General features: G+C 40.7%; 1 protein-coding gene across 1 annotated transcript; it reads right to left on the bottom strand.

The window, feature by feature from the left end:
• Positions 1–2328: 2328 nt before the first annotated feature.
• Positions 2329–4255, bottom strand: rab42b (RAB42, member RAS oncogene family). The gene is made up of 3 exons (XM_015950113.3): positions 4041–4255; positions 3666–3921; positions 2329–2944 (listed from the first exon to the last, which is right to left on the bottom strand). The coding sequence occupies exons 2-3, from the start codon at positions 3881–3883 to the stop codon at positions 2494–2496; spliced, it is 669 nt and encodes a 222-aa protein (XP_015805599.1). The 5' UTR covers positions 3884–3921; positions 4041–4255; the 3' UTR covers positions 2329–2493.
• Positions 4256–16592: the final 12337 nt, after the last annotated feature.

Here is a 16592-nt window from a genome sequence, read left to right as displayed (position 1 = left end):
AGTGTATCATTCCTCCACACACACATTCACACACTGATGGTGATGAGCTACAATGTAGCTACAGCTGCACTGGGGCGCACTGACAGAGGCGAGGCCGCCGAACACAGGCGCCACCGATCCCTCGACCACCACCAGCAGGCAAGGTGGGTTAAGAGTCTTGTCCAAGGACACAACAGCAGAATTCTCTGTCCGGAGCCGGACCTTCCGATTACTGGACAACCCGCTCAACCTGTTGAGCTACTACTGCCCAACCGGAAGGAGACAATAAAGGAAGACCCAGGACATGCTGGAGACACCAGGGATGTTTCTCAATGTCAAGAAACCTCACCTTGATGTCTTGGCCCCGCCCCAGTTGCCTAGGAGATACGTCATCAGGGGCCGCCAAGAAGTGTTCCAATGTTCATGTTCTACCCAGGCGTGTTCTCCATTTGTTAGCTGTTTAGCTAGCTGAGCAAGTATACACAGGAGGTGTCTTGTAGCCTAGACTTGGTCAAAAATTACCCAGAACACACCACGGTATTTGCAAAAGGATGGTGAATCAGAAGCCGGCAGATACTTTGGGGGCAAATTTCAAGTTTAAAAGTAAGTCAACTAATTTAAAATGTTTTGGGGTTTTTTTTAGATCCAAAGAAGTTATCTATGGTTGGTTAGTTGTTTAGTAGTTGCAGCTTCGGTGGCTAGCGCGTAGTAACTCACTTATATATTAATTTAACAAATATAAATGCAATTTAAAAAGTAAAAGGCTCATTATATATTTATATTGAAACTAATATGTATAAAATATAACGTTATCTCCCGTGTCACGTGATGTTACGTGACCGCCGTGGAAGCCACGGTCACGTGATGCAAGTCTGTTCTATTTAACCATTTTCTTTGACCAAGGAAGGACAGTGTCCTCGTAAGCAAGGCGCCTGGCCTCGCAAGATATCGCCTCGCGAGACCAGGCGTCTTGACATTGAGTAACACCCAGGCACCTTGCTTACAAGGACACTGTCAACACATTCTCAAAGAAAATGGTTAAATGGAACAGACTCGCATCACGTGAACATGGTGGTCACGTCACGGGACATGTAAAGTTATATTTTATACATGTAAGTGTCAATCTAACTGTATAATGAGCCTTTTACTTTTTTAATTGTGTATATATTGGTTAAATTAAATGTGCAAGCGGGTTAGTACCTGCTAGCCACCGAAGCTGCAACTACTGAGCAACTAACCAACCATAGCTAACTGCTTTGGATCTAAAAAAAACATTTGAGGTATCAGCTCGATAGCTACAGTTAGTTGACTTACAGTTAAACTGGAAATTTGCCCTTGAAGTAGCTGCTGACTCCTGATACCCAATCCTTTTGAAAATACCGTGCTGTATTCTGGGAATTTTTGGACCAAAGCCAGGCTACAAGACACCTCCCATGTGTCCTTGCTCAGCTAGCTAAGCGGCTAACAAATGAAAAACAGAAACCTCAGAGGTTGATCACAAAGTAATAAGTTAAAAAATAAATCACTTGTTGCCACATTTAGCTCAGTAAAAATCTGGTGTGAACTTTTATTTTCATCACTTTTATTTAAGTAATTAAAGTGCTGAAAAAAGTCAAAATACTGAGTAACACTTTACAGTAAGGGTACCTTTATTAATGTTACTTAATGCAACATTAGGCATTAATAAACTACCTAATAAAGTCTTATTTAAAGTCTTGTTTCTTAGTTAACAATACTGGTAACATTATTACAGGGACCCTTATTGTAAAGTGTTACTCAGTATTGAGAAAAAATTAAAATCAAATTTCAATATATATTCATATATTTCTATCTCAATGTGTTGAATTAAAGCTAAATGTATAAAGTTACATCTAATATTGAAATCCTAATTTTAATTATGGTTTAAAACAAAATATTTAGGTGACACTGAAATTCAGAGTTCAGTAAAACAGAGGAAGCCTATCAAAATAAAAGCAAAGGGAACTTTTTATTCTTATTAATCCTTTAAACTCCCCCCGACACTGATAATGAAGTATGGTTACACAAACACTCTCATTCTGAACTTAAATAGACTCTGAGACAATTGGATCGGGAATTTCTTTCTTCTTATTTTGAAAGGCTACTTCCATTTTACGATAATAAAAATTTGCATGTTAGCTAAATATTCAGCTTAAAATGTTATATTTAGAAATTAACACTGAGATATAATTTTAAATATTTAGATTTGATTCAAAACATTAACTTTTTAAAATTAAATAATATACATTTAGTTTAATTTATAATATTTAAACTTAAACCTTTTTTATTTGATTCTATATAATTAAATGTAACTTTATATATATATATATATTTTTTTTTTTTATTCTAAATATTTTGTTTTTACATTATAATTTAAAGCAAAATGTGCTAGTTTTTAATTTTCTTTATGTATAACTTGACAACCAGCGCCCCATAGAAAAGCAGTCGTTCCACAGCAGCGTGAGTTCATATGTCTAGCCGTCACGAGTTAATTATTCACCCACAGCACTTTTTGTCATTCTTGGGCGTTGAGCTAGGTTGAGACATGCTGGCTCTTTGTAACTGAAGCGCCTGCGGCGCAGCGCACTTGACACCATCCCAGCCCTCCAGCAGCTTCACTTCTCCACTCAGCAGACCCTGGTAGATCCGTCGAGTCAGGAGCTCGAAGGCCTCCCTCACATTTTGTCCAGTCTTTGCAGAGGCCTCCACGTAGGGCATCCCCAGCTGCCCCGCCAGTTTCTCTGCTTCTTCTCGGCTCACCGCCCTCTTCCCGTGAGCGTGTTGGTCGATCTTTTGACCCACCAGGACGAACAGAACCGTGTGTGGCTGCACTCGCTCATGCACCTCCGCGTGCCACTCCTTTACATGGTCAAAGGAGGCTCGGCTGGTGATGTCAAACACCAGCAGGCCTCCAACCGAGTTGCGGTAATAAGAACGGGTCACTGATCTGAGGAAAAGAGGAGAGAGAGAGAGGAATGTTTACACAAAAACCACCCGAGCCAGATTCCGGACTTCCTTCTCCACCGTGAGCAGCTGTGCTGCAGGAGTTAAATCCTTTCAGACGAGCAGACTGACACAGAATCTGCCTTTGTTGAAAACAAATATATTATATTTGCACGTATTTCCGTAAACAGAAATACATGCAACCCCAACACACACACATTTAATTAAATACACTCATTAAAACAACCTCCGCTCAGGTTTAGCTGACTTATGGGGCTGCAGATATCTCGAAGGGCCGAGGTAAATGCACCCAGGCGTGATTTGCTTTTTCTTTTTTTGCAGTTCATTCAACTGAACAACCGATAAAAAATGAACAGAGAGACAGAATGAAATGTGCAACTCCCAGAACTTTCATTAAATATGCTGAATGTGGAGAATACTCCCTTCTCCAAGAATCGCACACGGTGCACTTCTGTCCACGCTGGGATGTCTGAGAGGGGCTGCTAGAGTCAGAGCTGAAAGTAAACACGGATGAACAGCTTGGAGGTGACAGGAAGGACCATGGGTTTATTTGCATACACAATGTTTCTATTCTGCTCAGGATACGAAAGCTGTTTCCATTTGTGGGTCTGATGAATGCAAATGAAGCACAGGAGCTTTGGAATTGTGCAGAGGTCACGCACGAACGATCTTTAACAGCAAGGTGGATGTCAGGTGAGGCCTACCTGAACCTCTCCTGCCCGGCCGTGTCCCAGAATTGCAGCTTGACGCGGACCCCCGGTTCCACCTCCAGGAAGTGAACGTAGAAATCTACGCCCACCGTCTGGTTGATGGACTCCAGGAACAAGTCCTCAGTGTAGCGCTTCAGCAGGGACGACTTGCCCACCGTCGAGTCCCCCAGCATGATGATCCTGAACTGGTACTGCCACAAAGTCAAGTCCATCGCTGTGCGAAGCTCTACCGTCACAGAGAAGGCACCTTCTGGGGATGTCAAATGTGAAAAAAATTAAAAAACTCAAAACAGGCGTGTTTGATTGTTGAATGTCTTGATGAAATCAGGAGAAATGAGCACGCCAACGTCAGGAAGGCTGATTCCTTACCTCAGATGTTCCAAATGTTGAGAAACAACTAAACAGCCACTCCTTTTTTATTTCACAAACAAAAGACATAGTCTGAGTTCATAGCCACACCAAACAGCTACAACCTTTACAGCTGCAGAGCCTCGGTCTCATTTCCATGTTGGCTCTTCAAATCCTCCAGAAAAAAACACAGGTGAGTGAGAAGGTGTGGAGTTAATCCCAGTATCACAGATCTCATCTAAATGCTATAGCATGTGCACAAGAGGAGCTGTGCAGGGGTGTGGACTTTTAAAGTGTGCCTGTTGATACTTGACAAAGGGAGGAGCGAGCGCACGAGAGCGCAGGGAGGGCCACTCTGGAGCGAGAGTGCCAGACGTGGGAGGCCGTTTTTCTGAGCTGCTCTATGACCTTATCGAGGGCAACGGTAGTTTCCTGTTGTTTAACGACTGAAGAATTTGTTTGGAGCGAGACAGTTCGCAGCAGTTTTATGATCCACTTCTTTGGATTGAGTCTGAAAAAAGGGAAGTTGATAATGATGGAGCTGGGGAAAGGCTCAGAGGGTAACTGTTATGAGATCAGGCTTAAGGAACTGGATGTGTGCATCTATATTTAGAAACAATGTCATGCTTTTTTACATTTTTTTTGCAAAAGCAACCCTGTTGGGGGTAACGTTATGAATATGCCACTTCTGCCCTTAACAGCTGCCCTTTGACACAGTGACAGTGTGCATAAATTGCCAAGGTCGTGCGCTTGCTTCTGATGTTTACATTCCAGCAAAGAAGACAGAAGAAGGACGAAGAACGCTTTTCATTAGTTAATCAAATAACTTTATTCCTAATAAAGCTAATCAAAACAACTGTTGGTCAATAATAATCAGGTAACTGATCTGTGAAATCACATTGTTATGATTTATGTGTTTAATGAATAACAAGACTTTGGGCTAACTGAGCTAGACATCCTGATCCACATAAGATAAACACATGACACATTGTTCACTCATCCAATCAGAACTTCCTTTCTGATGCGCGGCAGAGTCCTTGGGTGTTTAGTTAATCTGTCCACTCCGATTGGCTAAGAACCAAAAACAACTACGCTTAATAAAACAGAACAACGCCATTTTAATTCAGTTCCATTGAGTTTCAACGTAGTTCAACTTGGTTCAACGCAGTTCCAACCAAGTACTCGACCAGCTCTCAAATCCATCTGATGTCCATCATTGCTAAGTGAAGTACAGACTGGCCAGCTGTATTTTCTACTTTTAAGCTGAGAACTGTCAAGCTGGAAAATTCTGTCGTTTTATCAACAAGACGACGGTTCCTTCAGAATAAAAGCTGAACTGTCTCTACGTGACGCTGAACCCTGCCGTCGTACCGAGAGGCGATCCATAGACTGGTTTGTCGTGCTGCCGACGCTGTTTCACCAGTTCCAGCACAAGGAGGGTCCGAGGACCTGGCATCCGGATCTAACACGGAAGTCTCCGCACGGTACGTAGATCGGCAAGATCGCGTCTCATGTCTTCCTCCTGAAATCCATCGTCTGTCAGTTAGTAACAAAACAACATCCCGCACTCAGACTCGCCTCCACCAGATGGAGATTCTGAACTGACACACACACACACCACCACTTCAGCATTACATTCATCTGCATCCATCATTAGAGAGTTAGTCCTGGGGATTGTTTCAAATAATTATAAAATAAATATTCTTAAACGTCCCATCTCTCTCTCTCTTCTTGTCTCTAATTCAATACAAGGTGTTTAAATAAAATTCCCTGTAGTAAAAACAACCTCTTTTGATTCTAAGGGCCCGGTCCAGAGATTAATGATCCAGCTCAGGCTTGGATCAGTGATATCTCTGTACCTTAATGAAAGTGTAAGAATATACCAACTATATTCTGTTACATGGGGGTAACGTTGGAATGCCTTTTCCTCCCTCCTCCCCGTACCCCTTTTTACATCGGGAGCGCGAGGTGCGCTCATGCCCACAGTTCAGCCTGATTGTGTTATGTTGTGTCTTGTTTTTGTTTTTGTACGTCAAATCTTGGACGGGTCGTTCTGAAACTGTACTTTCGTTGTACTGGGACGCTAGTGCAATGGCAATAAAATATTAATGATTCTTGTTTGAGCTAGAAGGGATTCAAGGAGTTGAAGATTTGCCCTTTAAGCCATATTTTCCAGAGTTGTCCGTGAATTTATTTGCTGCTTCCTGTTTTGTCCTCTGAAGAAAATCAAACTAAGAGGCCAAAATGTTAGTTTGTATTGATATTTATTATTATGACAATTGGTTGCTGTGAATATTCCTATATCCTCTAGAGCAGGGGTCTGCAACATGTGGCTCTGGAGCCACAAGTGGCTCTGTGGGTCTTCCACAATGGATCTTAATAACTTTGGCTAAAAATCAGTAAAAAATAAATGAAAACTGCAGGTTTAAGCAGCTTTTCATTCACTTTATTTCAACATCAGATTTCTAAAACAGAATTAGATTAAAAGTACCAGTAATATATTTTTAGATCTGTTTATGTTTATTTTACCTAATTTTTCACTAACACCAACATCCATACTCTTTTTGCAAGTTTTCCCCCCCATAATTTTAAAACTTAAAGCTTCCTTCGGGAATATTTCTCTTATCCGATAGCACCATCTAGTGGCTGACAAGCGTATCACACAAAAACGCAGTTCCTCTTTTTTTAAACGGACTTTACAGAGTTTTGAATTTTTATGCTCGCGATTTTCCCCTCAGGCCAAAAGTGTAACGGCAGCTTCAATAGTTGGCTCGTGCACGAGGCGTGCATGCTGTACGTGCACACTCCTTAACGAAAATAACAGCTGAGACAGTCCCGTGTGTGTGTGTGTGTGTGTGTGTGTGGCCTGGAGGACAGAGGACAGGAGAACGCGCAGCTAATTAATGAAATAATTTGGTTCTGTACCTTTCTCTTCAGCACAGCCGACAAAGGTTTAAGATGGGTCAGTCCTCCTGCATGCTCTTGAAAAATTGTTCCAAAATGAAAACTGAACCCACATCTTTTTTATCTGTGAATTCAATGCCGTTCGGGGAGTCTCAAATAAAAACTTGGGCATCTTACTGTAAAAAAAAATACCATTAATGTAAAACAGAAACTCTAAATAAACTATGTTCACATCCAGAATCAAACCTGGGTCTCCAGCTCGAAAGCCTAACATCTTAGTAGGTGGTCTAAAGCGCCAGTGACGTCTTTTGTATCTGTAACATTTGATGACAGCTGAAACAACGTTCATGAACGGTTCGGAGGGCGATGCCTGAGCGTGAACGCGCATGAAGCAGCCTGCTCGAACCGAGCATCTCTCTTTTTCTGTGATTTTACAGAAAAACAGGCAATCACAGTAAAAATGCCAGGGCTCATTCTACAGGACCAGGGCATTGCAGGAGAATGTATGAAGAAGAAATTTATTATTTCTATACATGTTTTGGCTGTCAAACTTCAATAATGCCCCTTTAAAATGGCGACTTCACGTTTCTGTCCATAAATGTGCTTCTGTAGCTGACTAAACAGAGCTAAAACACATTATTTCATGAGTATTATTCTCATGTCATGTTGTGTTTTCATATATTTATATTTTAGAGACTTACTTGTCTGTGAAAAGTTCATCAACTCTGCATCAGCCGAGGTACTTCCTTAAATTTGAAACGTCTAAGCGGCAATCTAACACTATTGGTTAGTTCTGGTTGGCGCTCAGTTTCCGATTGCATGGAGCACTGCCGGGCAGGGGGCGTGTTTAGAAAAAATAAAAAAAGACGTATTGCTTATATTATATCACAGTACATGATAGGATAATCACTTTTTCGGATTTCTGACAAATCATACATAATTTCTGAAAGAGGAAAACTCCGGAAAGCAGCTTTAATAGAAGCAAAATTGTGATTTCTTTCTCGTCTATGTTACAAAAAACCACTACAAATTTAAAGGGACACTTTGCTACTTTTTCATATTTTAAAATTATTTTCTTGAGCCAATATGTGCTAAAATGACCCTTTACTGGGTGAATGAAAGGCCACCCAGCCCCCTGTCGGCCCCTGTGGCCAGAATATCCCACTTGCAACTTCTGAGTTACTGGACCGGTCTGTTGGAGCTGACGCACCTGGCGATGTGGTCTGCTTTCAGCACATTTCCTGCATGTTTTAGGTCATGAACATAGCTGAAGTGTTTATTTTGGTGATGAATCACTCCTGTAGAAACTGTGGAAGGCTGTCGAGACATTTAAGCTGTTAAAAAGATGAATACACAGCAAGGAGATAGGTTTTGCTTCCATAAACTTACACCAGGGGGCGTTAAAAGCATAGCAAAACTGCCTAGTCTCCTTCTGTAACGTCCAGCAATGGTCAAGTTTGACCATTCAACATCTGGTCATAAAGGAGACACAAGACTGCACGTGTTCCCTTTAAATCAGCCTGCCTTCCTCACACCAGCTGGAGCTCAGAACCTGCAGCTCTGACAGAGATAACGAAATCATAACATTGACATCCTGTTCTTTCCAAGGTCCCTCACAGAGCAACCCTTTTATCTAAACTCCTCGCTTCAAAGAAGAAAGAAGATTTTTAAAATTAAACATGAACTTATGAAATTTACAAGCTAGATAATCATTAAATAAATGTTTGTTTATTGCTACTTAAAATAACTATAAAATAATGAAATGTTTCCTTAATCTGTGCTCAATGATTGTTTCAGCGTGTTTACCTGACAAGGTCATAACATTTGCACTCACACAAGGACAAAGTAAGATAAAGTTAAGTCCATGACACATAATTAAACTTTTACCCAGATCAGAACCTCTGGATCAAAGAAGGAGTGTGTCTCTGAGATTCTTGGTAACATCCAAACTTGTCAACCTCTGGTTGGCTACACAATCATAACGTTAAAACCAGATCACGCTGGTGATTCTTCAGTTCTAGAGAAGCTTCAGGCTGGCCACCTGAAGCCAACACCTGTTTAACCCACCCAAGGACGTAATTTTCACTTTAGAAGTGGGGGGGACACGGGGGGGGGGGGGGGGGGGTATCTTTACAGTATGTTCTAATGGGAAACAGGCTTCAACACAAACGGTTGTTTTCCGCTTGGTCCTAGAGCTCAACCAGTGTCAATTTAATATAGCGTAATATTGTTTTTGGATGGTAAAAAGTGCAGGGGTCAAAACTTGACTTTGGAAAAAGTGGGGGGGACATGTCCCCCCTGTCCCCCCCCAAAATTACGTCCATGAACCCACCAAAGCTTTTGACACGTCGTCAAAAAATTTTTTCGCACCTGCAAAGCTGATACAACAAGATAGTTCCTGCAGAACAAGCTGATTTTTTCAACTCCTTAAGAGTTATTCCTGAGACGCAAACTAGTTCCAACTGTCGTTACCTGGAGATGACTCTGGACTGACCTGGTCGTACTGCAGGCTAGTGTACGGACTTCGGTACCGGGGTCTCTGACTCCGACCCCCCCCCCATTTGTCAAGTTTTAATTGTTTGTAAAATACATTCTTACTTTTATAAACCTGACTGTTTCCTGAATCAAAACAAAGTGTGTACAATCTCCTAATAAATACAGACTCCTATCTTCTGATTAAACACAATAAAGACCAGGCAGGGTGATATTCTATATTTAGATTGAGTATCACAGCTTATTGGTCACAAGTAGAGTTAATATATACTGAGGTAAAGTACACAGTTTACCTATCCGTATTAGAAATGTGTCACTTTCATGCATCATACAAGAAAAGCCATTGCTCGGTTCCACCGTAGACCTGTGACTTGCAGCCCTGGAGCCTCATTAAAGTTTCAGCAGTTTCCCCAAACAAATATATTTGCAATACCTGCATTTTTGGGGTGAAATTATACCATAATAATACATACTGGGCTGTGTGTGAACTTGGAGCTTTAAAACAAATTATCCTGAAACACAAAGGTGTCACGTTGTGAGTAGGGGGGAGGTTAGGACCCAAGATGCAGAACCAGGGAGACACGAGGCAGGAGTTGGAATAAACGTAAAAATCCTTTATTAGGAGCGATTGTCCAAAAGTAAATGCAATAGGGCTGGAAGCCAAAACCAAAATACAAAAATCCTAATGCGTAAATCCTAAAGACAAAGTGCTCCTTTAAAGAGCAGACCTGGAGATATCCAAAAACCAAGAGACCAAGAGAGGGAGCGAGAACGCTGACACAAACAATGGAACGACAAACACAGAAAGACAGGGCAGGGTTTTGTGCTCAGGGGAAGGGTGATTAGGGGGATTGGGCACAGGTGATATTAATAACCAAGAGGAGGAGCAGAACAGGGTAGGTGAGGAAAGCCCCAACTAAAACCAGTTAAACCAAGCTACTGAACTAAATAACTTAAAACACTGTGGAAATAAGACACTGGAGAACTAAAGCTTGGTTTATGCTTGACGCGTCCGCGAGGTTCACACGGGCTCCGCGCAGCAAAATTGCATCATTTTAACAACCACGCCCCTTCACCGCGCCTCCGCACGGCCAAAATTTTCCGCACCGCACACCTAGGGAATTTTCTAACCACCCGGACGGTCGGACGCGGAAAAACATGGCGGACTGGCAAGAACTAGTATGGCAGAGGTTCGTAAATACAGACATTTGTATGATTCAGCTCTCAGAGATCACCGTGATCAACATGTTGTTAATAATTCTTGGAGAGAAATGGCTCGCACTGTCGGAAAAGACGAGGACGCTGTTAAAAATGCTGGAATGCCGTGTTGTAAACAACAGTAATTTTTACTTCTACTATGGTGTAGTGTTGGATGTGCTCATAACCGGGTTTTTAAAAACCCGATTACTACACCTGGGGTAACCCTTTTCTAACCCGAATGTTTGGTCGTGTAAACGCATATCGGGATATCCCCATCAAAGCGTGTGTTCTGCGCATGCTCTGTTCGCAAGGAATCTTGGTCTTTTGAGTAGCGAGACGTCTTGTATGCGCCAGAACACCGGAAGTAAACAACAAGTTGGGAGCAACATGGCGAGTCGCGGCACAGCACCACACTTTTGGAGTGACGAAGAAACTAAACCACAAACAAACGCGGTCGCTATCTCTTCCGAACTGGGAAACATGTTGTTGTTTTCACGGATACCGGAACAAGAAGAACCGGCATATCGCGTCTGGACGTAGTCCATACTTCCTGACGCTACCCCAACGTCCGCATTTAAATCGGGTTATGCAAGTTAGGGGTAACTCTTTCTATTTATGCTTGTAAACGGGTTATTCTGATCAACTCAGAAACCCGAATACCGACCTTAACCTGATCATAACCTGGATATTGGCTGCATGTAAACGTAGTCAATGTCACATGGTTCCGGCTAATGTCACAAGGTATCGCTTAGCTAATAGCGATGGCTGATTCAAATTTAAATGTGAAGACTTTTAACCTGAAGAGGGTGCTACACTGGCGGTTTTAGGCAAAATACTTATATTTTAAAGAGACAATGTGTAATTTTTATTGTTAATATCTGGAAAAATCCAACAAAATGACTGAAATGATGTCCAGTTGTTGAAAAATATTGGTGGCTTCTTAACATATAGCCATAAAATTGGGTCTAAAATACATGGGAGTGGGTCTAAGTCTCTGGGCGACACCATACTAGATACCATGTTTCCTTCTAAGGAAGCCCTTGAGGAAAAAATGCATTTACTGATTTGTAGCATTATCATTACAAAATTTTCCCCATTTATGAACGTTGTTGTTTTACACATTTACCTCTTCACTAGTTGCCAGTGATGAAAGGGGGTCTGATGTGCTTGTTATTTTTGCTGAAGTTTGCACTCCCCAGGGCCTTTTGACCCTAATGGGCATCCGTTGCAAGGTCTTACTCCAACACAAAAATGCAGCTTGCTTGCAACAATTTAGGTATCTACTGCCCCCTATCGTCAGGAAATATACACACTGTCACTTTAAATAAGACTACACATTCTCTACAGTACTATTAGACACTCATTTAAACAGTTTATCAGCAAAAAACTGTTTAATTGGGGGTGACTTACTCTTTAAATGTCAAACTTTTATACACTATATGCTAAAGCTGGTATTTACTGTTAGAGAAACACACTAATGCAGTAACAAGCATTTAGATTTAATTAATAAGGTGTCAAATCAGCATATTTCATGATTCCAACAACAATCGACCTCTTGTTTCTGACTGTTTTACATAAATAAGATTTGAATGAGCAAGATGGCCACAAGATAAAATCTGGATGCAAATACTGACTCCTGCTGATGCTTTAACATTTATCATAGCTTTCCAAAACATTCATAGGTTTCCTCCTGAAAACTGCATCCCTTTGTTCACTGAAGAAACTACTCAGTAAAAACTTTATATATTTGTCGCCTAAACATTTAAAACTGCACATGGGAAACACAACAGCAGCTAAAGAGAGGAGACGTTGAGCTCATCGATATTCTCATCAGACGAGCTGCTGCAGCTGCCATTGCTGTTTCTGTCCCTGAAATGAGACAAACGCACAAACGGAGGACTGCAGCAGTAAAATCCATCATTAATAATTTTTATGTGACTCTCATGGTCACAGATTTCAGTGTAAATTACCACTGGACTACTTTGTAGTCCTCAGTTCTAACCATAATTTATATCAAATGCTCAATTAAGTAGCAAGGCCACTGCCGCTATATTTAATATCCTACCCAGAGGTCAGTTGGATTTATATTTAATAAAAACAGCATTCAATTTGTACCGTTTAATCACAATGTCACCTGTGTAGTTCAAACCTGGGCAAAGTTTGAAATTAAAGGACGTTTGTTATTAAATGTATTTCTACTGAATCCGAGTCTGCTCTGAATATTGATTAAAATGTAATTTTAGTACTTTCCTGCAGAGCTGATTTCAGGATCTGGATGATTAGTTAAAGGCAAAGAAAGCTTAAATATAAAAATAGTCGATGACCCACGCTATTTCATCTTAAGAGTGAATCATGGAGGTGCATTTCTACAGGTGGTCCCTTTTATGACCTGGCTCTAAACCGTGACAAAAAATGGGAAGACACGCGGGAGTTTAAGTAAAATAATTTTAGTTTAAAGCAACAAAACTGTCCCTCGGGAGCTCTCTGAGCCCACTCATATCAGGTTACCTTTCTCCTTTCTTCTGGCAGAGATGTTCCAGCTGTCTCCAGTCAACAATCATCAATCAGCTTCACCTGTAAACGATCAGGCACCTGATCCACACCATCAAGGCTATAGGCCTGGGGTCGTAACATTTTTTTTCTTCTTAATATCTAATGTTAAGCTCTAATTTTACTCCCAATAACACTTTTCTGTAAATAATTACATAATCAAATGGAAAAAAAACATCAATAATGCACATTTTTGCTAAATTATATTCCAAAGGTCTCCTATAGGCTCAATGTTCCTATCAACAGAAGAATACAAGATTTAAAGCAATAAAATTAGACAATGGAGTGACCAGCTATATAGCGCTAGCTTGGATTCTGTTTTTCGCTTTATTCCAAGAGGATAAAGCGGTTCGACGGGTACCAGGAGGATATTTAATTGGAACCAACCTCTGACGATATCCCAGCGACCAACCTGTGAAGTCTACAGGTGATCTCTGAATGACTGCACTCCCACAAAGTAACAATAATCTGAAATAAAAAAAGGAGCAGATTAATATGGGTTTTATGACATATTTTACATTAGGACTTCACTTATTATGGAGATGTAGCTGAATTTTATGGACAAAAAGGTTCAAATCAATATCAGATGGAGGTTTCATCAAGATTCTCCTATAGAACGTGTTTTATGAGTTGTGTGTAATGATGGCAGCACATGGGTGCTTTTTCTCCATTATCTGCTCAACCCCTATTTCAATGACCTCCATTTTCTCTCCTTTAACATCCTCGCCGTCGAAATAAAGTCCCTTTTTCTCAAAGTGGTGCTTCAACTCTGGATTCACCAAAAATTAGATGAGCTGCAATAAATCACAGTTTTTTTAAGAAACAGCTATAAGGAGAAGAAAGGTTTTTCTTATATCGAGCCTTTCAAGGTAAAAATCACAACTTTCTTTTACTATTTAAGAAATTCAATATTATAGATAAATAAGAAACGACAAAGTACGATTTTGTTACTTAAACTTTGAAGTTTGCAAAATTGTAAAGTTAAAACATTAAATTCTTTGTCTTTAATACAAAGACTAAAAGTGACTTTTGGTCTTCACGCGGGTTGTCCGACATTATCTGCCTACTATTATTATAGGATGACATTGGCAGTAATTATTCTTTGATGATACAGCTCTATGGAAGAAATCCAATCTCACCAGATTATGTGACAGAAAAAAAAGTGTACAAGCAATAAGGAGCCTAAGACTACTTCTGGTTGGCTCATGGCAGTGGCGGCTCCAGAATTTTTTTCTGCAGGTGCTATGAAGGAGCTAGTCTTTTTGTTGAGGGTGCTATGAAGGAAGTGGTCATGCGTAGGGTTGTCACGGTAACCGGTATAGCGGTAAACCCCGGTAAAAAAGTTGACAATAAAAATAACCGTCCAGTTTTTAAAAATCTAAATTATCTCGGTGGGTTTACCGTGGCTGCGGTTTCGGCGCTGTGACCCTTACCAGCCACCGTCGCTTCAGCTGAAGTTCCCGCGGCGCGCACACGCACTGTTTAGTTTGCAACGGCACCAAAACTTTGAAGCTGAAATAATGGCGGAAGGAGGAGACGGCAGCGCCCAGGACATCCATCAGCCCTCAAAGAAGACTAAATCGGAAGTATGGGCATATTTTGGATTTCTGAAAAATGCTGAGGGACAGTTAATAGAAGACTGCTATCCCGTTTGCAGAACGTGCAGGAAACAAGTGTCTGCAAAAGGCAGCAACACTTCGAATCTAATGGCACATCTGCGTGACCATCACCCACGTCTCTACAGCCAGTGCAAGGTAAGTTAACATTAGCATTTTAGCTTAAATGCATGACGCGAGGACTTTTGGCTGAGGGAGAATGCAACGAGTCACTATATACTGCAGCCGCAGCGTCCTCTGCCAGCATTTAAACCGTGTCACGGACACCCTGTTGCTGGATGAAGCATCTTATTTGTTGATGATGAAGAGAAATATACAATTAGTTCCTTGTCATTGATTTGTTTACTTATTCAATGCCATTTATACTTGAACATTTGGATTTGATTACATAGTGTAGTAGTTATTTTAGTAATTTTTTTAAAGTGGCTATTTATTTTAAATACATATTTTTTTAAGGTTGACTTGTACAGTGCTCAAGTCAAGTGTGGACTGGAGTTTTAGATTTTCATTTTGATAATGAAGAAAACAAGTGGTGTTTCTTTGATTTGTTTACATATTGTTTATGGTTTGAATGTTTGGATTTGTATAATTTAAACCTGCACTGATTACTGTAACATGTTCCAGAAAAAGAAGCTATTTGTTCCTTTACTTGTGAAAAGTTGCACTTTTGCTAAGGCTTTGTGTTATTTTAGGTTTAATAAACACTGTTAAACCTTTTCAGAACTATTTCACTTTGTGTAGAACAGGACTATCAATGCTTTCTGAACATATGCAACACCGTTTAAAAAATACCGCGATAATACCGAAAACCGTGATAATTTTGGTCACAATAACCGTGAGGTTAAATTTTCATACCGTGACAACCCTAGTCATGCGTACCTATTGTTCTCTAAAACACCTTCAACACTAGCAGATACACATGCGTGCACAAAACCTCAACAACACCTGAAACAATCATTAATGTACATCATAAACATATGAACAATCACTGACATTTCCATGAAATCATAAACACATACAGCCACACAGAAAATCATCTATAGTGTTGCAAGGTTAGCTAACGTTAGTGTTAGCATTTCCAGCTGCAAAACCCTCGACTGCTGCGGCAGTTGAGGGTTGACTCTCTTCATCCAGATCCGTAGGTTTTTGTGGGTCTGAGATCAATTCCAAAGATTCATTCATTTCTGACTGAACCCGGTGGAAATGTGGGCAACAAAAACCGATCCATTTTACCACTAGCCCTACCTTTCACTCGTTCGCAGGTGGAAAATGAGGTCAAAGGTTAACATCAATTTCCTGTTTTGGTTTAAGTTTTTACTATCTATATGATAATTTACTGATTATTTTTGTTTTGTATGTTAAATATTATCACATCCACACATTAAATTAAAATTAAATTGTAAAAAAAAAATCTAATATTTACTTGGGGGTGCTATGGGGGTGCAATATCCAGGTGTAGCTATTGCGCGCCCTAGCACCCCTCTGGCACCGCCACTGGCTCATGGGTCACTGGAAGAACGAAATAAGGAATGCAAGTCAGGTAAAGGTGATAATGCTGCTGCTGGAGTTCATAATTTATCCTTCTCAGCAGCAGCGCTGCAGGTGCTCTCCATGTCCAAAATGTGCGTAAGCCAGGTCCATAGTCAACTTAAAGAGCAAGTCAACCCCTACCAGATTCTAACTCCATTCCCATTTCATGTTTGAAAAATGCAACAAATGCTGTTGCCTGGAAGACCGAGAGGGCGGAGCTGCTAACAAATACACACACACAGGCTCACAGCAGCATTGTGACATCATAATGTACCAGTTT

Source organism: Nothobranchius furzeri, chromosome 5 (assembly GCF_043380555.1).
Source record: "Nothobranchius furzeri strain GRZ-AD chromosome 5, NfurGRZ-RIMD1, whole genome shotgun sequence".
NCBI lineage: Eukaryota > Metazoa > Chordata > Actinopteri > Cyprinodontiformes > Nothobranchiidae > Nothobranchius > Nothobranchius furzeri.
This window is presented reverse-complemented; position numbering and strand designations above follow the sequence as displayed.